Raw genomic sequence first — 22,709 nt, forward strand, 5'->3', positions numbered from 1 at the left:
ATAAAAACAGATGAATGATCACAAGTAATGAATGATGAAATAGAAGTTGCCTGAGGATGCTTTAGGGTTTGGTTTGAAATTCTGCCAGGAGTTCTGTGAGCAGGGATAAGGGTTGGGGACAGTATGCTACTTTATATCATAAAAGAAGATAGTGAAAGTATGATGAAAAATCTCTCTCCTGCAATTTAATGGAAGAAAAGAAAGGTTAGTTGGGATATTACACACTAGGGGGAATTGTGTACAGTGGTTTTTTTTAAAACAAAAAAAAAGTTTTGGTTTTTGGTTTTGTGGGGGTTTTTTGGTACTTGTCTAAATAAAGCAAGCAGAATTATAAAGTAATATTAAATTAGTGAACTTAATAAACTCAATAAGAATATAGTGGGACTTTTTGTTCAATTTTAATTACTGAAAAGTCACTGGAAGCTGAGTTTAGATAACAGGTTCCCCCTGTCCTTTTCATTGAAAGCTGGCATTTTGGTCAAAAAGATGTGTGGGTTTTGTTTGTCTGTTTTTTCTGTTAACATGGAAAATATGTGATACACCTTCTATAGTAGAATATACAGCAGACTCTTAATTCAGATACATAAGAAATAATGAGATGACATGATTTTACTCTTTTCATATATTCTGCCTGTATTAGCATACTTAAAATTTTATTTTTGTTGTGAATGTAGGTCAGAGGCAAATATTGCCTTAGTTTTTAGAAGGTAAGCAAATGAAGTGAATAAATTGACTTAATTTGTGAAATTTAGAGAAATTGAGGGTTGAATAAATATTTTAAAGCCTTTTTTGGTTGTCCAACAAGTACCTAGTGCACTTCTTTGTGCCAGGTGGTATTGTAGACCAGCTTTCTGGAAATCACAGTCTACACACAGGCTCCTTCATTTCCCACAGTTGACAGGGATGTAATCCTCATCCTTTTTGTTCCCCCAAATACCTATTGTAGCCATCTCTTCTGATCCTTCTCTTCTATAATAACAATATTAGCATTCTCTCCTGCCTGTACTATTTTAAGAACTTTCATGTGGCCTCCTACTTTCTCGCCTAATTCATACTGATGCCAGGATGATCTTTGGAAAACAAATCTGATCCTGATATTCACCTGCTTGATCACCTTAAGTGATCCCCATTACATACCATACGCCTTCGTATCCCATAAAAGGGCCTGCACAGTTCTTCCCTGACTTCATCCTCTCGCCTTCACCTCACACTTTGTTAGCTTACAGACTACTTGCAGTTCCCTGAACTTCTCACATTTTCATGCCTCTGATCATACTTTTCTCTCTAGTTGCCATCTGGAATATTTGTTCTTTTTAAAATAATAAGAACATTATTAAAGTAAGAATAAGAATACTACCAGCAACAAAAGCAGTAATAGTAGATAGTCCACGTATATATATAAATATGTATATATATATAGCTTTTACTCTATGCCAGGCGCTCCGCCTTCATTTACTCATTTCTTTTTTGCGACAGCCCTATGAGGTAGGTGTAGATTAGAAGAATGAGGCAAAGAAGGTACATGTAACTCTTCCGAGGTCAAACGTGTGGAAAGTGGTTGCACCAGGTCCCATTCTCTCGCTTAATGGAATTCTAGATATGGTTGGATTTACTTCTACCTTTTTACTAATAGTTTCTATTTGTCCCATCTCTTTTTTGTTCTTCTGCTTCTCTTTTACTGACTTGTGTTAGACATTTTTGTTTGTTTGTTTGTTTTTGCGGTACGCGGGCCTCTCACTGTTGTGCCTCTCCCGTTGTGGAGCACAGGCTCCAGACGCGCAGGCTCAGCGGCCATGGCTCACGAGCACAAAGCCGCGTCCCCTGCATCGGCAGGCGGACTCTCAACCACTGCGCCACCAGGGAAGCCCAGAGAGACATTTTTGATGTAATTTTAAATTCTTTTATTGATCTTTTAACCATTTTTTTCTTGACCTCTAGAGTCTGTGCTCTTAAGCTACTACATTGTATTGACTGTCCAAGCATCACTGCTTCTGGATTCCTTTCCAGATTCTACCTCTCCACGTTGAGAGACATTTTTGATGTAATTTTAAATTCTTTTATTGATCTTTTAACCATTTTTTTCTTGACCTCTAGAGTCTGTGCTCTTAAGCTACTACATTGTATTGACTGTCCAAGCATCACTGCTTCTGGATTCCTTTCCAGATTCTACCTCTCCACGTTTGAGGAAAAACAGACTGCTCTCCTTTTAGATCTCTACTGATTAACAGTATAGGACTTAGGACATGTTATTGCATTTATATTTTTCTGCCTTGCTTCGTAAGGACAGGAATACTACGTCTTTATTCATCACCCTTGAATCTCCAGTGTTTGGCACATATTTAATTGCAAGCCAAATGGATAAATGAATGCATGAATCACTGAATTTTAAAAAGGAACCTTGGAGATCATCCAATTTAACTTCCTTATTTTATAGATGAAGAGCTTGAGATTAAGTGAACGTGATGGGAATACCAGATTTTAATGTGAATAATTCACCAAAGTTAAGTTTTATTACTAGTCTTCAGTGGTTGGTGACCCATTTAATTTGCTTCAAAGATCAGTCAGAAGACCTGGTTTTATAGTTAATTGAGAGTGCTCTAGGTAGTGTTGGCAGAATGTGGTTTAAGGTACACCATTTAACATATTCTGTTAATACTGTGTTTGTCATCATTTATATGTCATGTCTGTCATCAGTATGAAGTGGATACTTCTCTGTGTCACTTGCTTTTGTAGATCCTCTAAGTACTTTCTAATATCAGATAAAATTGTGCGTGTATTTTTTAACAAATTAGATTGGAAGATTGTAAAGAATTCTAAACTACAACCTTTGCAATCTTTTGATAAATTTTGAATCTGGGGAATGGATATATGAGGTTAATGGTAATGGTCTCTACTTTTTGTATGTTTAAAACTTTTTAATAATAAAAACTAGGGGAAAATAGGGAGAGGTTGGTAAAAGAGTAAACTTTGAGCTATAGGATGAATAAGGAAAATTAGAGAACAAAAAAAAGTCTAAAAGGTCTTACTGCTGCTTTGGCTAAGTGAAATTGAAATGTTTATTTGTAAATATAGGAATTCATAGGAAACTCTGTATTCTTTACATTTTCTTCCTGAGCTTATGCTGCTGCAACAAACAAGTAATATATATATTTTTTTATTGACTTCATACAGGTAAAATTAATTTTTTTCTTATAACTGATGGGTGATTTTATATGTAATGTATTTAGCTGAAGATCAGTGATGGGAAACTCATATGTATTATAGATTTTGGCTTCTTAGGAGAAAAAGCCTCAAATATGCTTCCTTTCATTTTTATGTTAACATAGATAGGATTAGTCACTGTTGTGTATTACATTTGTTTTGCAGTTATAATTTTGTTATTTTAGATGTTCAGATTCTTTTACAAGGTTCTATATAGAGGCTACCATATAGGTAGTGGGTAGGGGACCATAGGTAAATGTTAGCTATTGCTAACATCCTACTTTTCCTGTTAGATGATGGGCACACGAGTATTCTTTATAAATGAATAATTTAATAAAGTAGTCTTATGTAGAGGAAAATTCATGACACAAGTATTTAACACTTTTTAGTACTTAAAATTATAATTGTTGGGAAGTGGATGTAACAGATATGATTTTTTTTAATCTGTCTTAAGAATTCCAATTAAAATTTAGAGTTAATTCTATTAATATCCATTTTCATTTTAAGGGTTCTGATGACTGTCTTGTGAAAATCTGGGCAACAGATGATGGGAGATTATTAGCTACTTTAAGAGGCCATGCTGCTGAAATATCAGACATGGCTGTAAACTATGAGAATACCATGATAGCAGCTGGAAGTTGTGATAAAATGATCCGAGTCTGGTGTCTGCGAACATGCGCGCCTTTGGCTGTTCTTCAGGGCCACAGTGCATCTATAACGTCACTACAGGTAATCGTTTTAATCTCTGCAAAATCCTTGTTATAATTTAAAGTAAATTTTAAGTCACTTTTATAATCCATTGTATAAAGCCAACTAAAATGAAAAAAGGAGTATTTCTCTTTTCTTTATAAATACATGGACTTTAAATAACATGGTAGCCATGACCTTCGTCAATTCTGAGTGTTCTCTAACTGTTAGTGTTAGTTGCTGTTTGTATGGTCAAGATGGGTTTATTATTTGGACTGTGTTACTCTTCTTGTAAAAATTTTTTTTTCTTTGTTTTTCAGTTCTCACCATTGTGCAGTGGCTCAAAGAGATATCTGTCTTCTACTGGGGCAGATGGCACTATTTGTTTTTGGCTGTGGGATGCTGGAACCCTTAAAATAAAGTCAGTTGCTCTTCTATTTCATAGAATAAATGTGTATAATTTAATGGTTGAAATCACAAAAGTATGAAGTAGTCAACGATAGGAATAATTTTACTTTTTTTTCTCCTTGAGTAAGTAACAAATTCATTTTGTCTCTTGACTGACCTTTCATTTTTATGCTTTTCTTTTTGTTTTCATGCTTTAAAGAAAGATTTTTGTTAACATGTTTATTTCTTTTTTCTCTTATCTTTTTTCCTAGCCCTAGCTCTTTCAGCATATACCTGTCCTATTACCACTTCTTTTTTGTATGCTGCAGTTACATATCAGTAACTCCTTTTGGTACTGAGAACATAATCTTCAGAGTTCCTAGTTCTGTAGAAGAATTGTAATTATTTCTGTTATCGCATCTGTAGACTGGATTTTATTGTAGATCTAGGGAAATTTAGGAAAATGGAATCATTAAATTTTCACTAAACTACATCAATGTAGATAGATGCACCCTTCCCTCTGTCCCATAATAGCATTTTGCATTTGTGCTTTCACCTATAATAATATCTTGGTTTATCAAAATAAGTTGTCTGCACAATATTATGTTTAGATTAAGGACACTGAGGCAAAGAAAAGTTAACTTTCCCACAGTTAAAAGATTTTAAAAATGGCAAGGCCAGGACTGTAACATTCCCCTGCCCTCTGGTTTTGTGCTGTGTCATGCCACCTCTTAAGTGGATATAGTGGGAGAAGTGCTGTATTTACCCCATAGAAATCTGTGAATGGGGAGGTAGTGCGTACAGTGATTCCATAGTGTTGAAATGGCCATCTCTGAGCTCTCAAGGTAAAAAGTCATTTAGATTAGATATATCTCAATAAATGTCTCTGACGTCTGTTTATAAACTATCAACCCAAATTGAGTTATTTAATAAAATAATTTGTGTATGTCTTTGTTATTTCGAAACAGTAATGTTTAGGTAAACCTCATATGTGTGAACATTCCTGAATAGTACCTCTTATGGCAGGGCATTTAGGGGGCTGTGGCAGCATGGGTAGCATAATACAGCAAACTATACTTCTTTTGCAGAAGGGATTGTGATCAAAGACTTGGCTCTTGGGAGAAAGCAAGCTGATTTCACTTTAATTGCATTCTTAATATTTAGAATGGTAAAGGCTTTCTGTAGGCATTTAGATAAAAGTTGAAATGAAATGTTTCACTTGAGTATGGACAATAGCAGTAGTTAATTGTTTTCTCCTTTGAGTATTCTTTACCTCCCTATGATCTGATTTTGATACCTTCGTCTTTTCCTGTCTTGTTTTTGAAGAAAAAGTGATCAGCAATTTTCGAATCAACATAGGAAGAAAAAATGTGTTTACAAAATTAAGCTCTCACTTTGTGCTTCTGGAGGATTACATTGCTAAGTACAGTAATATTTATTTGGAAGTGAGAAGTGATGTATTCCATATAAATGATTTTTTTCAGAACTTTTATGTAGATTCACCCATAAACCCACTACCCTAACGATTTTTTTCACATAATTTTAATAGCTGCATTATATTCCATTGAGCTGTTCCATACTTTGCTTAGTGATTTTCCTATTTGGGGACATAAAAGTTTTTTCTAGTTACTTATAAGTAATATTCTTTTCTATTTGTTATTATAATTGTCCCATGAAAACTTTTAGCTTGAGTTCAGGCATAAAAGTAAGAGTAATTTTCCTCACACGCAGACTTTGAGATGCCTGTTTTCCTTTCTTTATGTATACGTGGTTGATAACTGCTGAAAAATGTGGCCTTAATTACTAATCAGAGGCAAAAATCGTATTGAACGGTAATGCTTTTGAATAATCTTTGGGGTAAGTGACTTCAGCAACCCAGTCTGCATTAATTGAAAGAATCAGTTCTATTAGTAAATGAAATCTGTTTTGGAAACCCAAATCTCTTAATAAATTCACTTTTATATAGGGTTTATGTGTATGGTAACAACTCCCACTAGTAAAGACGCTGCTTCTTAGATGAGTAATTTGAGTGGCTGGTTGACTCGAAAACTGGCTCAAGAGATCTCTGAGTAGGAGGAAGGTGTCCAAGCCTAGACAGATGTGAGAAAAGAATTGGAATCCTAAAATGTGCAAATGATAATAATGATTACAAATTTTTATTAAGCACTTAGTCTGTCAAGCCTAGTATTAGGCACTCTATAACTGTTATCTCATTCTTATGACACCCCTATGAGGAAGGTATAATTATTATCTTCAGGACAGATAGGAGAGAAAACTGATGCAAATACTGGAAGTGCACTGTCAGGACCTCCTCTTAACCAATAGGCCAAACCAAATAGCAGTTATTTCTTGATGGACCATCTTGAACTGGTTGAACCTACTAAAATACTAATAATGCTAATAATAATTTACTGAGTGTGCTGGGCACAGAACTAAGCACTTTATGTGCGTTAAACTCATCTAATTCTCTCTGGGACTCAGATATGTTCTCATGTTTACCCCCCATTTTACAGATTAGAAGACTGAGGTACAGAAACGTTAACTTGCCTAAGGTCACACAGATAAGTGGCAAAACTGGGAACTGAACTCAGAGAGTCTTGAGTTCTAGGCCTTGTCTCGAAATATTTCCTCAAATGTACATTTAAAAATAAATTATGTGTACCTGCTTATCTGTTTTTTCTCTTTAAAAATATTAACATTCGTTTGAAATGACAATCTGTATGATTATTTGCATGTTCTGGTTATGAGTGCTAACTAACTGGTTGTTTGGCACATGTATGAGCAGTTGTGCCAAAACTTAATAAAAACGCAACTCCACAGTCTACAAGGTACTAATGGAAGTAGTGCATTTAGTTGCCTTTATAGTTTCAGGTAAATTTACTTAGAGTTAATTTTCCTCTGAATAAATGTTTAGGTTTTAAGAGTGTTTTAGTAAGTTTCTCTTTCTCCATATCAGTTATGCTCAGCTGTATCAGAGCCTGTGAATATTAAGAAAATTTACAGATTTATTTTTTTAAATTTTAGAAAATAGTTTTTGTTGTGTTCTATTGTTCAGAATATATAATTGATAGAAGTATTTTGTACTTTTTTCCCCCAAATGACCACAAAACAGAAACGGTTCTGTGTTCAGTAGTTGTGGATTGTGAAAGTTATGCAGTGCACTCTGGTTGAAGGCTCTAATTATTTTTTAGTTCTCTCTCCTAATATTCTGAGGAAAAAATTGGTCAAAATATATGTTAAGAAGGGCTTTAAATATGATCACTGTATTGGAACATTACGTGTACGTTGTACATATATTGGAGCTGGTATGGGTAAAATCTGTAATTTTCTTTAGTGTAGTTGGCACTAAGCATTAATGTCAATAGCATTAATATAAAACATATAATCTGTAATATAATTATACAATTAATGTAAGTATAGTTGAGTGTGACCTATTTTCTATAGATCACTATTTTTTTGTGTGTGTGTGTGGTATGTGGGCCTCTCACTGTTGTGGCCTCTTCCGTTCTGGAGCACAGGCTCCAGACGCGCAGGCCCAGCGGCCATGGCTCACGGGCCCAGCCGCTCCGTGGCATGTGGGATCTTCCCGGACCAGGGCACGAACCCGTGTCCCCTACGTCGGCAGGTGGACTCTCAACCACTGCGCCACCAGGGAAGCCCTATAGATCACTATTTTAAATGAGCATTATAGTTGATGTGAGAGTCAAATAGTCTTCAGATTTTCACTAGAATGTAAGATTCTTAATTTTTGGAGTCTTAAAGGGCATATTTTATAGAAAGTAAACAGAGGGAGATGTTTAATTAACACTGTCTAATATTGAAAAAGTTTATTGATTGATGGTGTATATATGCCAATGAGACAGCACCTATTTTGCTAGTTTGTTCATGTTTACAAATGACCTGTATTTCCTTATATATTTGTGCATTGCTGTTCTGCTGTATAAAACTGAGAACCTGTTAAATTGGATTAGATGATTAGAAGTGAGTGTAACCAATAACTACATGCCAGGTCTGACAGTGGCTTTGTTTCATGTGTGGATTGTTGTGTAATCAGGAGCTTCTGCAAAACCTGTATCTAAAGTTTCCACAAGATCCTGCTGATCATGACATATAATGATTTTGAACTTGTTTTTAGGAAGGGAGCCCTCTGTTGCTTCTTATTTAATTTTGTCCTTCTGTAGTTAACTTTTGGAGACAGCTGAGTTCTGGTGTTGCTGGTCCCTTTGAGATATTTTTAATTGGCTATTTTTTGTATTACAGTCCGAGACCTGCAAAATTTACAGAGCGCCCTCGGCCTGGAGTTCAAATGATCTGTTCTTCTTTTAGTGCTGGTAAGATTTTTTTTCTTCCTAATTCTCCACTTAAAGTTGTATAAGTTGTATTCTCCACTTAAAGGGTTCTAGTGGAACACATAACATTTTGGAAAATACTTGCTGTTGTAATATAAATCATATTCTCATGCGCATACCAGGGGATGATTGTAAATTAGTTTATAAGTATTTGAACTTTGCTCGAGTTTAGCTTATATACTCATTTGATTGAGTGTATAAATGATTAAGATTTTTCTTTAAGAAGACCATAATTCTTTGGTAGGAGGGATAAAATAGTTTCAAAATTGACTGTTAAAGAATAAATCTTTGAATAGTTATCTCTTTGAAAGAAAAGTATTTTTAAATCTATTTTATATTTTTATGGATTTTGGAGGCACACATAGCTAAGTAAAATAGGTTGATAGATATTTGTACATCTTTATTAATTAATTTGCTCCAGATTATTCTTATTCGCTCTTTAAAAAGTAGCGGTATAACAATGCTAAGATTCCAATTATGTTTTGAGTTTATGTAGCAGCATTTCGAATGGATATTAGAGTCTTTTTAAACAAATTATGATCCGGAGATTTTAAGTGAATTGATGAGAAAATGAAACACGAATTAATGTTCCTAATACCAGTTCCTTCCACGTTTATTTCCGGTTTTACCTTTTCTTTTCCTTTCATAATTGTGGAGAGCAGTAGTACCTGAGATAAGAGATTGCAAACTGAGGACATGAATCTATTTTTGCCATACTAATATCTAAACATATTTAATTACTGGCTTCTAGATTTCCACTGCTACTGCCATGAAGACAGTTTTACTTCTAGTAGTAACGTAATTATAGGCACTACCTATTTTTCAGAGTACTCTAGATGCAATTATATATAGCAATGTCTTCAGCACTATGGGAGGGTATTGATTCCAAGAGAGAGTAAATTGCATATACAAGTAACTGTAATGCAGATTAGAATGTATTTGCTACAAGACAAAGTCTGAGTGAGAGTTCAGAGGAGAGCAGGCGTACTTGATTGCAAGTCTATAAAGCCTGTAGTAAAGGCGCTGGGCCCTAAAAATTTGATAGGATTTTAACAGATGGGAAATGAGGCAAGAGAGGGATTTCAGCAGAATTAAAAGACATGTTTTCTAGTAATGGTGACTGATAATTTTAACATGATTATGTAGTTACTTGGTGAAATCATTTGTTAGAAGAAAGCTTCTATAAATATTGAAAAATTCTTCCTAGGCAAAGCTTATGTTAGCAAACTTTCTTAATTTCAGGTTAGATGTATTATATACATTAGGATAAGTATGAATAGTTTTAGAATGAAATATTAGTCATTCAACATATATTATGATAATGTTGCTTGCATTTATTATTTAATTCCCAGAGATTCTGACATTGTGTCTCACTCATAAATGTTTGGTGTTATTCCTCAGGTGGAATGTTTCTGGCCACAGGGAGCACAGATCATATTATTAGGGTTTATTTTTTTGGATCAGGTCAGCCCGAGAAAATATCAGAATTGGAGTTTCATACTGTAAGTATTGCTGAAAAGAGTTAGATGAGTACAATTTAAATGAGTCTGACGGTTTATATTCAGGATCCTCTTTTTTGTTCATCTGTTTATATATAGGACAAAGTTGACAGTATCCAGTTTTCCAACACTAGTAACAGGTAAAGTAATTATTTTTGTTTGTCAAATTTAATTCCAGTTTTTAAATTATGAAATAAAGACAATTCTTATGGTCAGGTTTTAGTTAGATTTGTATATTAATTAGCCACCTAAAATAAAGATCTTGACTAGTTATAATGAAAAGTCAATATAGCCTTCACATGCCTGTGAACACGGCTTTATGTTTTATCTGTAATAATGTTAGTTTATTTGGCCACTGTTTTTTTAATAATAGGGACTTTTATCCACCCTACATATTTTCTATACATATCAAAGTGTAAAGAAACTTCATAGAGATTGGAAATGTATCATAATGTAGTATTTGAGGCAGAACTGTTTATGGATGATAAGCTTAGATGACATTGTATAAGTTTTCTCATATTATTGTTTTAAATTTAAAAAAGATATTTCTACACCTGATTAGAATGAGTCAGGTTCTTTAATGTTGAAAGGAAAATCTGTGTTTTTCCATTGGAAAATATCAATTCTCTTTCTAAGGTAATAAATAGTGGCCTTGAATCACTTTTGAATGTTATTTGTGAGACCTAGCCGTGCACATTAGAATGTGTATATGTATTTAAAATTTTTAAAGCCCATGAAGTTTCAGAAATTCTTAGATTTGCAGAGAATATCAGAGTAATTTCTATTATATTAGAATGCTGTGTAAGTAAAGATGAATGCTGTCTTTTTTAGCATTTTTAAAAACATAACTCTATTGGAAAGTGCACTTTGGTAGAGCACATATGATTTTTTTATTTGGGGGGTGGGCTCCTTTGCAGGTTTGTAAGTGGCAGTCGTGATGGGACAGCACGTATTTGGCAGTTTAAACGAAGAGAATGGAAGAGTATTTTGCTGGATATGGCTACTCGTCCAGCAGGGTAAGAGATGAAATTTGAAATATTACGTAGATATAGCTAGAACATTTAAAGTTGTAAAGCTATATTACTCTCAGCCTCTAAGTGTATGTATCAAACCATGTTAAAATGATTACTTTTCTGTAACAACTAGAGGTGCTTTTGGAGATGAAGATGTTGATTTTTATAAAATGAATTTTTGCCCTGTTTGAGAAGACCTGCTGCATTAATGATTCCTTTCAGTTCAGTTTTGTTAAGAGGAGGATGATAGTACTCTAAGAATAGCTGCAAGTTTTACTAGTTTTTTTCAGAAAGTAGAACATATTATAATGTTCCGTCTGATACAGGGATCATGTGGTATATCCACTGGTTGTCTCCAGCCAAGAGAAATTATACTACACGTTGTAACTGTTATTTTGGTTTTAATATTTTATCATTTTCTCTGTTTGTATTTGTGTGTAGTAGTCTCGGATGGGAGAGCAAAGTAGTTAGCAGGGCATGACAGCAACAGTAAAAGATGGCGAGTGAGCAGCATGGCACAGAGTTCCTGGATCCAGAAAGAATTAAAGCCAGTAATATTTACTCAAGGTCATCTATTACTAAGGACTTAGGAGTGCTGCAATCCTGATTTTGCTGACTCCGTGCAGTGATTTTTGCCATCGTTCTTTGTTGGTTCAAACTATTCTTAATTACCATGTTAAACAGTAGTTAGTTATCCATGTTAATAAATGTAATCTATAAGAAAATACATTTAGGTTTTTGTCATATTGGTATTTTAATAAATAATATCAGTGTAAACAAATACTGCCTCCATCACTTTCAGCCAAAACCTTCAAGGGATAGAAGATAAAATCACAAAAATGAAAGTAACTATGGTAGCATGGGATCGGCATGACAATACAGTTATAACTGCAGTTAATAACATGACTCTGAAAGTTTGGAATTCTTACACCGGTCAACTAATTCATGTCCTGATGGTGAGGAAAAAAGACTAATTTTTATTTGGTATAAACTGAAGCTGATTGTAGAATAGAATATTTTCATTAAGAAATAAAGTCTTTTATATTATCTGAGATCTCTTACTTGTTGGCTGGGTAACAGGTCTTTGTGGGAGAATGGAAATAATTTTAAAATGCACTTAAACAGGTTTGCCTTAGAAATATACATCTTGCTATTTTTTTAGTATGTAGGGCTGGATCAGTAAATAATATTCTCAGGTTTCACCAAATGATAGCAAATCCCTGGACAGTGATACTAGCTCAGCTTTGTTATTATACATTGATAAATTTGAAGATTTTTACCACTTTAATAATTCTTAAAACTCATATTTTAGAAATGTTGTCCTGTTGGTGTTTGAGTTTTCCTTTTATCTTTTAATATTTGTAATGCTTTGCCACTTAAATATTTCAGGGTCATGAAGATGAGGTATTTGTTCTTGAGCCACACCCGTTCGATCCAAGAGTTCTCTTTTCTGCTGGTCATGATGGAAACGTGATAGTGTGGGATCTGGCAAGAGGCGTCAAAATTCGATCTTATTTCAATATGGTAATTATCAGTCTCTTCATTTTATGGCTGTTAAAGACCTGGGGAGTTCTTGACACAGGTCCCCTGCATATCACAAAGGAAATCCATTGAAGAAACAGTTCAGACGTTGTTTCCACTTTAAGTTTTAAAAAAGAGTTATTATTTATTCCATACTTCTATTGAGATACTAAATTTAAAAGAAAATTGATGTGTGTATTGCAATACCTGTATATTGTGATAACTGGTTTAGTTTTTAAAATACTTTTAATAGTGAAACTTTTATGAGAATCTCACAAGTATGAAAAGAGAATATAGAGAAGAAAAATGTTTGGAAAACCATGTGAAGAAATTATAAATAAATATTTATATTGTGTTATTGTATTTCATCAGCAGTCCTCCAGTGCAACAGAATTTGATTCAAATATATCCATTTTAAAATTAAAGCCAAAGCAACAGATATTCTTGCCTTTTATCAAGTTATGGTACGTTAGGTATTTGGGTTAAGCCCTTTTCCCTCCACATTTTGTTTCTTGTATAGATATTTAGCATATTTTGCTGAGTATTTGAATTGCAATGGTTTAATATCACACACAACTCAGGCAGTTTCCACTCCTCTACCTAGTGTATGAAGGCAAAAGCGCTTTGCTCCTCAAATGCTGCTGTTGTTTATCTAGGCATACTTTTTTTGTCTACTTCCTGTATGTCAGGGCTGCCTTTCAACAAAGAAAACAAAAAGGAAGGCAAGTGTTTCTACTATTTCAGCATTTTTAAATTAAAAATCAATTATAAAAACCTCTAGTAATAAATCATAAAGCAATACAATTAATAGTGTGTGGCCAGAATTATTTTGCAAAACAAACTATTTGACAAAAAACAGTCATTTGTAAAATGTAATGGCTTGTGAAAAATTTCATAAAAGTGACACTACTTGATTGATAATCATAATAAAGTGACTTCTATGTAGTAAGCAAGCAGAATACAAAAGGAATTTTTATTAGTGAAGAAATTAACTTTAGCTGTTATTGTGGATATGCCTTAGTGTACATAAGGTAAGATACAATTGGTCAAATTCTTATTTTTCTAAAAAGACAGTGTTAATTATTTGGGGTACAAGTGTTAGTGATAGATGGATTTCCTTAGTGATTATTTGTATAGAGAAGAATTTTTAAAAAGCAAAACTTTAAATATGCTCGTAAAGAATTTTTTCTTTTCTCCTCCTCTGTCCTTGCGTTTCTGATTTGCTTCTTTTTGGAACATCTCTGCTGAATAAGAAAATAAGTCATATCTCAGTTTGCCTTTATAGCTCAAAAGAACACAAATTGTGGGCTATACATGTTAGTTTCATATTTTCAAAGGTCATTGATGTATTAGTAGAGTGTTTGGAGGGAAAGTGTTCTCTCATACTTGAATATTGCTTTCACCTTTAAGTTATAAAGGTGAATTTTTCCTCATCAGGTAAGTTGATCACACTAATATTCCACATATCAGTAGATATAAAAATTGCAGCACCTTGAGATTGAAGTGACTTGCTCTTAGACCAATAAAAATTAGTGATATAACCAGGAGTAGAAGTCAGCCATATTATGTTGTATGCTCTTTGAAATTAGGTAAGAGATTAGTTACATTACTGCCTCAAAAAGTATTACTTGCTTAATAAGAGTTTTAGATAAAGCTGTTTTCCTGTTCTTTCTATGAATAAGAGAGAGAAGAGCCTCTAAAGGGTGGAAGAAACCAATTTTTGTAATAGTAGAACTGGATGGGTATCTATTGAATCTTCAAACTGTGAGAAAAACAAAACATAGACTAAAAAGGATTAAAAATATATCTTGCATTTAAAAAGCTGTAACATAAGCTACCCCTCATCACATTAAAATATAGATACTCACTTTAATTTTTTGCATGCTTTTTAATAGCTTCCAAAATTCTTCTACTTCGAAAATACTTAATACCTCATTTGGGTCTCATGAAAACCTTGTAATATAATTAGGGTAGATTTTATTGTTACTGGTTTTATGAATGCAGAAGCTGTAATTTGCCCTGGTTTACGTAAATCACAAAGCTATCATACGGGCATTTGGGGTTTAAACCCATGATTTTTGTCCCCTGCTAATGTGTTCTTAATGCTATCTCTAGTTGTGGTTGGTCATTACATAGCTAATTCCCCAGCTGTGTCCAGTTAGTGATATGTCCAGGGGGAAAATATTCTCATAATGATAGTAACTTTGAGTAGATCTTTTGAGATCTTATTATGTTGCTTGATGATTTTTCTGTCTCTTAATTTACAAGTTGCCTAAGTGCCCTACTTTTTGCTCTTCACTCCTTTGTTCATTTCATTTTTTTTTTTTTTAATCTATAGGCAGATAGAAGATTAAAGCATCCAGCATTGCTATTAAGAAAATAAAAACCATTTGAGGGAGAAGTAGAAGCTTGTGTTCACTGTCTGCTATCATGAATGTTGAGTTTTGGCTATAGTTATAACTATTTGGCTGTGTGTAGCTAATCAGTAAGTTTTTGAGTTACTAAAATAACATAGAAGGTGATCAAGTACAAATTCAATCCATGGTATTAAATTGTACTAGTAATCATAAGTTCAATTTAATAAATACCTTTCGATCACCATGTAGAGGGATTCGTTATAGTATCTTGGATGATTTAAAGATGAATAATTCTAGTGGAATATACCCCATTTCTAGACTAGAAATTGTAAAAGTTTACACAGAGTATTGAGATTAAGTAATATTTCATTTGAGTTTTTAGATTGAAGCTTATAAGTATTGGATAAATGCACTATTACACCTATGGCCAGAAAATAAGGAATGTAAACTGTACCTTTAAAAGAGCAAAAATTCTATATACAAATTCTTAAAAATACAGGTTTTTATCAAGTGTATTTTGAGAGTACTGCTTTAATATTAGTCTTTTTATGATAATTGAATTTTCTACTTGAAATTTATAATGCTTTGCGAAAAGTAATGAAACCATGTAACAAATAATTATTTTATGTTATTCAGCATTTTACTGCACTTTCCTTACCTATTACAGAAGTTAAAAATCTTTAAAACTTTTTAGAATAAAAAATATATCTTCAGTGGTTTCAAAGGTTGAATGTTTTAAAAGTCCATGTTTGACGTATGGTAATTGCATTTTAATAGATTTATTAATAAAGTTAATAAATTTTAAAATATTTTGAAACATAAACATTTTATTGTAGTATGGCACGTGATATTCATCATTCAGATAAATTTTCTAATTCCTTTTTTCTTTTCCCTGTATCAAGTACAGTTTTTAAAATATTTTAGCACCACCTAAATCTGTAAACAGATTTAAAAATTTAAGATTGAGAGTTGAGATAAAAATATTTAATTTCTTGTATGCTAACATAATCCCCTAATTCATTTCATTTCAAAATCTTATAAATTCTCAACTTGCTGGTGGGGTTGTCTAGAAAAACTGATGGGGTTATATTCCTCATTTTTATTGCTAGCTTTCCTCTTAATAGAGGGTCTGAATGATAAAAGCAGTTGCGGGGGGTGCTGGGTTTGTTTTTGTTACTTGTAAGAAGTGTATGATGAGATGGTATAACTCAGGGTATCAAATGGGATAGACAATACATGCTCCTTGCACTCCCCTGCCCCTCTGTTGTTTCATCTTTAACTAAAAATAAAATAACGTAAACTTTTAAAAGCATTTGTTGGAAAAGCATCATATGTAAGGTGGAAGGCTCGAGCCTTTCTTTCCTCTTTTTTAATGAACCAGAGAAAGAAGCTAAAGAGAATATTGTAGAGAACGTTGTGAACATAAGATAACTTTATTCTTTAAAAAACCTAAATTCTAGGCCTTAAGCTATACTTATTTACATTTGTCTACTAACTCTGTCAATTATTCATGTTTCAGCTGAATAGATCCTATATAGCTTGAGTATTCAGGGCAAAAGTTGAGTATTTTGGGATATTTTATTGAAGACTGATAGTGTATATTAAGAATATTTCAAACTAGTGATGTATAGTTGAGCAAGCCCATGTTCTGTCTTTGGATGTGACAGGAGGTATCTTGTTTTGATAAGAGTTGTTCTAAATTCTAGTTAAAAGGCTGTAAACTCCTATTAAATGCTAAGAGGCAGATAAATTATTTCGCAGAATAACTTGAAAATGTGTGCAGACTCTCTGAACTAAAGTTGAGGGTTTTTGTATTATATTCCCCATCCCCCCAAAAGAGGTAGGCAAGTTTAGAAGTTTAATACACCCATAAATGTTCCTAAAATACAAAGTTGTTTTTTATAGCCTTTTTTCCCTTTAAATTTATCATCACAGTACAGCTAAGTTTTAACTACAAGTTTAATGAAATGAGTATTAACTTAATTTGAAAAGATGAAAAGTGACTTCGAAATTTCTTGGTACTAGGCCATTTTATTATTAGGTAGAAAATAAAGATGTTTGGAGTGGGATTTGTAGCTTTCCTCGTGTCTCTGGCACTTTTGCTTTATCTTTTCTGCTCTCTTTTCTCTATTTCTATTGTTCTAGCTGTGTCTGTCTGTCTGTCTCTTTCTCTCCATATTGTTCTATTTCTGTAATGTTATTCAAAGCTCTAGTTTGTTGCCTTTTGTCTGGTTTTGATTTTAATTGAAGAGTACAGTGTCTCTGGCTAGAAAGCAATTTTACTGAATTTGATTTTTGCTTTGCTTTTGTTGTTTCATGGGTAAATTCCAAATAACAGTTTTCATTTATTTAATTAAATTTTCCTTATTTTTTATAATTGTTAACCTTTCTTTTACTTGAGATTTTAAAAAAATGTTCCAGTGTCCACTAATCCAGAACAATATATTTCTCCTTGCAACGTTCCAAACAAGCAGAGGCTGCCAATCCACCACTCAGAATTTTTGCACATGCATACTTCTGACATTAACATGTTCTCAGTGTGACCTCTAGTTTAGTTTTGGACAATTGTAGCTGCATGTATCTAGGAAAGGGAGAAAGAAGCTTGAAATGGGTATATCTCATATCGTGTTCTCTTGTGAATCAAGATTTCAAGACCTTTCTTTCTCTTCCTCTCTCTTCCTCCATCTCTCTTTCTCCTTTCTTTTTCTCCTTCCTTCCCTCTTTCATTCCTTCCCTTTTATCTCATTACCTATATATCATCATCTAACAAGATGTCATATACCTGCACTCTGTTTGTTAAAAGGATTTTTCTGATGCTTCCATTCTTTGTTTCAGCCTCTCTGCATAAGAAATTACCTTCAATCTTCTGATTATAAACTTCAGTTATTGTCACTTTCTTTCAGGTTTCTGGGGTTCTTTAGATTCTGTCTCTCATTCTATATCTTGATACCAAAAACATATCTTAGGGCTTCCCTGGTGGCACAGTGGTTGAGAGTCCGCCTGCCGATGCAGGGGACACGGGTTCGTGCCCCGGTCTGGGAAGATCCCACATGCCGCGGAGTGGCTGGGCCCGTGAGCCTGCGCGTCCGGAGCCTGTGCTCTGCAACGGGAGAGGCCACAGCAGTGAGAGGCCCACGTACCGCAAAAAAAAAAAAAAAAAAACAAAACATATCTTAATATTTGTTGCTACGAATGTGAGCTTGTCATACTGTATTATATTTGGTGAATTACTTTTTTTAATGTAGTAATTTTGACATGTTCCATGAGTTGCTATCACAAGGATATTTTGAGATTTGATAGTTATAAGGAAAAGTATGTAAAATTACAGAATGTAAACATGCAGGTGAAAACATTTTGATTAGCAGATACTTGAGTGATTTTGTACATAAACACAGAATATGGGAAGAGTAGGACGTGGTCCTTTTTTGTTTTTGTTTTTAATCCAGCTTGCAGTTAAGTTGGGGAGATAAAATACACCTGAAAAGATAAGTATGGCTAAATAGTTTGAAATGGTAGTGTGGCATATGAGAAAAGATAATTGTTATATCTAAAGATGTAAGGATAACTTCAGGGTGGATGGTCAGAGGAGGAAGAATTGGAATTATGCCTTGAAAGATAAATAACAATTGTGTCAGAAGATAATTTTATAAGTAAGAGGAATATTATATAAATAGCCAAATAAGAAATGTTAAGGCATGTTCATAGAGTAATTTGGAAAGTTTTTCTGGAACAGACTTTGAAAAATGGGTGATAAAATGAAAAGCATAAACTGAAGTGGCTTGTTGGTGCCCTCAAATTACTTGTAAACATAAAGAATAGCTAACCTAGTGGGGGTTTTGGTGAATTACTTTATATTCTAGAAACTTAAGAGTAAAATACTTTGGTTGCCAGTGGTAGTGTTTCAGGTATGAAATTGGATAGGTGGGGGAGATCTGCTTTCATCAGTGAAGTCATGATGAAACATTGTAGCGACAGGTAGTAAATTTGTGAAAGAAAAACATACATAGGACTTGGTGTTCTGTGATGATAGAATGATTAGAGCTAGAGAGTGACAGAAAATTTAATAAATGTGTTAAGAGTGTTGAGCCTAGGTGATCTTGACAACAGTGATACTCTTAATGGAAATATGAGAGATGTGAAAGAAAACGGATTTTTTTAATATGTTTATTGTGACGTAGTGTTGGACTTTTTGTGGAAATGGACAGCCGGCACTTGGAGATAGACTACTTGGAGAGGCTAGTTGTAGAGAGAAAGAAATGTAGTCTTCCGTGTAGAAAGATGTCATGGAGATAGAGAGGACAGTGTAGAGGGCTTAAAACTAAACATTTAGAAATACAGTTGACCCTTGAACAACATTGGCTTGAGTTGTGCAGGTCCACTTACATGGGGATTTTTTCAATAGTAAATACTGTAGTACTACCCAGTCCGCGGTTGGTTGAATCCACGGGATGCAGACCATCGATACAGAGGAACTGCGTATATATGGAGGGCTGGCTATATAGTTATATGTGGATTTTTTGACTGTGCAAAGGGTTGGCACCCCTAACCTCCTTCATCATTTAAAGGTCAACCTTAGTCATGTTTAGCAGAATGGAGAAGAGATTACAATCTCCAGAAAGTGTGTTGGGAAGACACCATGCTATGTCAGAGGCCAAAGGAGGAGAATCAGTTTCAAGGAGGATTTGATGAAGAGTATTACTTCCCTCAGAGAAATCAGAATATGGGTAAACAAAATGGTGTTAAATCTGAAGATGAGTTATTTATTTTAGTAATACATTTTTCTTTTGATGAATGTTAGAGTTGATTCTTCAGAGTCACTTTAATATATCTACTGGTTTTATTAAGTCAGTTACAACAGTTTCCTTTTTTATATAAACTTATTTATCTTGGCACCATTTATTTTAAATAGCTATCTTTAATTCATATGTAATAATGTTACCATTAATTAAAGAATTTTCAATGTTAAAGTAAACATTTATTTAGGAATAATCTTTTAAAGTAACCTGATGACACCTGGACTGTTGGAGTGTGGATAGCTTCCCTTAAGATATATTCTTGGTTTACACTGTTACTATAGTAGTAATTAGAAGGTGACCTAAGCATATTTTAATTAAGTTTATTTTCCCCCAGGTTGATAGCTTTAAAGGTTCTTTATACATAAGGAAGACTTTCTAAGGGTAATTCTTAGCATAAATTTAGTTTCTTAGCTCTTTTATTCTTGGAATATGAATTTATCCCATAAAATTATTAGGAAATTTTGAAAGTTTCCTAATTTGAAATTGTGGAGTATTTTCTAGGTGAGATACTTACTCCCTTCTAATCAATGGTATATTTTAAAAAATGAGTGAGACCCCAAAATTGACTGTGGTCATAGACTTGGAATAATTCCATAAAAGGATGATTCTGCCTAAGAAAGCCAATTTTTTAAGCATCCTGATTTGTGTTGAGTTCCTTTAGGAGTACATACTTCTCATATTCATCTCTGTGTGTTCCTCACAATTGATGTAATTTAGACCCTATAATTTTAGTCTGTATTCTGGTGCTTTTAGCATACCTCATTTTCAGATTGTCCAGTTCTTCCAAAAAAGGCTTCCTGAATATTAGGTGTTAGGATTTTAGAAGTGGGTAGGACTCTAGTGATCATTTAAATGACCTTTATCATTTAGTAGAGATATTAAGTGATTTACCCATTACTAGAGGAGAGGTCTCTTCAGTCTTAGGCGTCAATCTTCTGTCTCCTTTAATTATTCATCTTTCTACTTCACAAGAATTATATTAGAAGTTGTGGATTGTATTCTGCCTTGAAAAGGGTGCTAGTATTCTTCATTAAATATGACAGTTCTATCATCATCAAAGCTCTTTAATTCATAAGTTTTTGCATTGATTTAATTTTTTCCAAGTTCAGTGTAAACTTCTAAACTAACAAGATTGTGCAGCTCATTTCTTGGAAATATTTCTAGAATTCTTTAGTCAGTATGAGAATTTTCCTACAAAGGAGTCATTATTTTAACTTGTTTGGTCTTTTCATCTCTTACTTTAAAAAAACAAAACAAAATAACCTTATCATAGTCGCTGAATGTATTTTTCTGTTTTCTTTAACTCCTATTCTTCTTGAAATTTTTACACTTATTAGTGAATATCACCTCATGGATTTTCTCTGCTTTCCTTACTGTGGTTTAGCAAGTATGAGTTTTGTTATGTGGTCTTTGTTTTCATATGTCCCAAATAATGTTTAGCAAGCATACTTGATATTGTTAGGGGAATAGTTCATCTAAAATTCACTGATTTTGAAAATTTGTTATTATTCATTTCTTTCTGTTTTTAAACTTACTAGAGCATGCTATAAGTACTAGCATAAGTTATGTACAATGTTAAATTTTATGTTGACTTTTTCTGTTGAGCATTTAATTTTATGATAGGTTCATATACCTTTTTATCTAAATGTATTTTTTAATTGAAGTGTAGTTGATATATAATATATAGGTTCATATAACTTTAATATGAATAGAAAGGATATTTTCTTCCTTTTAGTTTTTGAACGTAAATCTCATTGCTTTCTAGTTACACATGCATACTCAAATAGTGCCTTCATTATTAAATTTTTTCTTTAAGAATTCTTAGTCATAAATATTCTGACCCTGGTTTAAGAAGATGAAATCCCTTTCAGAGAGAAGTATTTAACTACTTTTAATGGTTGGCTTAGTTAATTATAGCATAAATCATAAAAATAGCTAGGGTATATTTAGCTATATAGGAAAGTAAAGTATTTTCCTACTTTGATCAACTGGAAAGGCTAGACAGCATTTTGTAGTTAGGGCCGTTTATTATCTGAGGAGCTTTTTCTGAAGATAAGTTTGGCATTTTACATAGTAAGGTTATGGGCACCTTTTCTAATTGGTTTGTAAGTAAAGCAGATCCATTGTCTTCTTTAATGAATAGTTAATCCAAATAATGTACTTTTGAAATACACTTTCATATTCTCCATATAAACGTCACTCTGGAGTACAGATGGCTTATACCAAGAGAATTTGTACCATCCTGCCATATTCACAGTGGCATGTGTTATTGTATAGCAACACAGTGATCTTCAATAGGATTGCTATTTTTTCATTGCTTTTTTAGAGCTTTAGAAGTTCTGCCTCTCCCAAGTATTCTCTCAGAGATCTTCTACTAACTGTAAATGTTGCAACATTGGTAGGTAGCATGGGTATAGGGTTGATTAATCCTCACCACCACTCCCCCCCGCCACCTCCCCAAACGAAGAATGTAGAGCAAGATGGTCTAAACATTATATAAAAGATACCATGCTTATGAACATCTATCAGACATACTTTGGCATTGCTGAGTCAGACTCTCAGATCTCTTCCTCTGTTCTACCGTATACTTAGAATTGTAAACCTAGAATAGTATTACAGTTCTGGGAGCATTTATTATATTAGATTTATAAAGTAGTTGGGTTTTTTTGGTTTTTTTTTTTTTCTCTGTCTTTTGTGAAATTTTGAGTGAATTGAGGTAAATAAAACATCTAACAACACATGGCCAAGACACTTTTAATTCTTTGGTCTTGAGTGTTTTATGTACAATTCTATATAGAGCTAAACTTTGTTCGTGTGATTAGGTATTATAACAGTTCATGTAACTTTTTATTTCCCTAGAAACACTGAAAAATAGAGATGTGAATCCTGACATTTCTGC

The 22,709-nt window shown here is 33.4% G+C and overlaps 1 protein-coding gene across 1 annotated transcript in view; it reads left to right on the plus strand.

Annotated features, from left to right (window-relative positions):
* The window catches only part of PHIP (PHIP subunit of CUL4-Ring ligase complex), a 127,021-nt gene that overhangs the window by 44,171 nt on the left and 60,141 nt on the right, over positions 1 to 22,709 (plus strand). Inside the window, exons 7-14 of the mRNA XM_007461537.1 lie at positions 3,709 to 3,930; positions 4,209 to 4,309; positions 8,536 to 8,606; positions 10,026 to 10,126; positions 10,223 to 10,263; positions 11,041 to 11,139; positions 11,939 to 12,092; positions 12,526 to 12,660. Coding sequence (XP_007461599.1) covers positions 3,709 to 3,930; positions 4,209 to 4,309; positions 8,536 to 8,606; positions 10,026 to 10,126; positions 10,223 to 10,263; positions 11,041 to 11,139; positions 11,939 to 12,092; positions 12,526 to 12,660 — 924 coding nt within the window. The remainder of the gene's footprint in view (positions 1 to 3,708; positions 3,931 to 4,208; positions 4,310 to 8,535; positions 8,607 to 10,025; positions 10,127 to 10,222; positions 10,264 to 11,040; positions 11,140 to 11,938; positions 12,093 to 12,525; positions 12,661 to 22,709) is intronic.

The sequence above is a fragment of the Lipotes vexillifer genome, unplaced genomic scaffold (genome assembly GCF_000442215.2).
Source record: "Lipotes vexillifer unplaced genomic scaffold, Lipotes_vexillifer_v1.1 scaffold1424, whole genome shotgun sequence".
In the NCBI taxonomy this organism is placed as follows: Eukaryota; Metazoa; Chordata; class Mammalia; order Artiodactyla; family Lipotidae; genus Lipotes; species Lipotes vexillifer.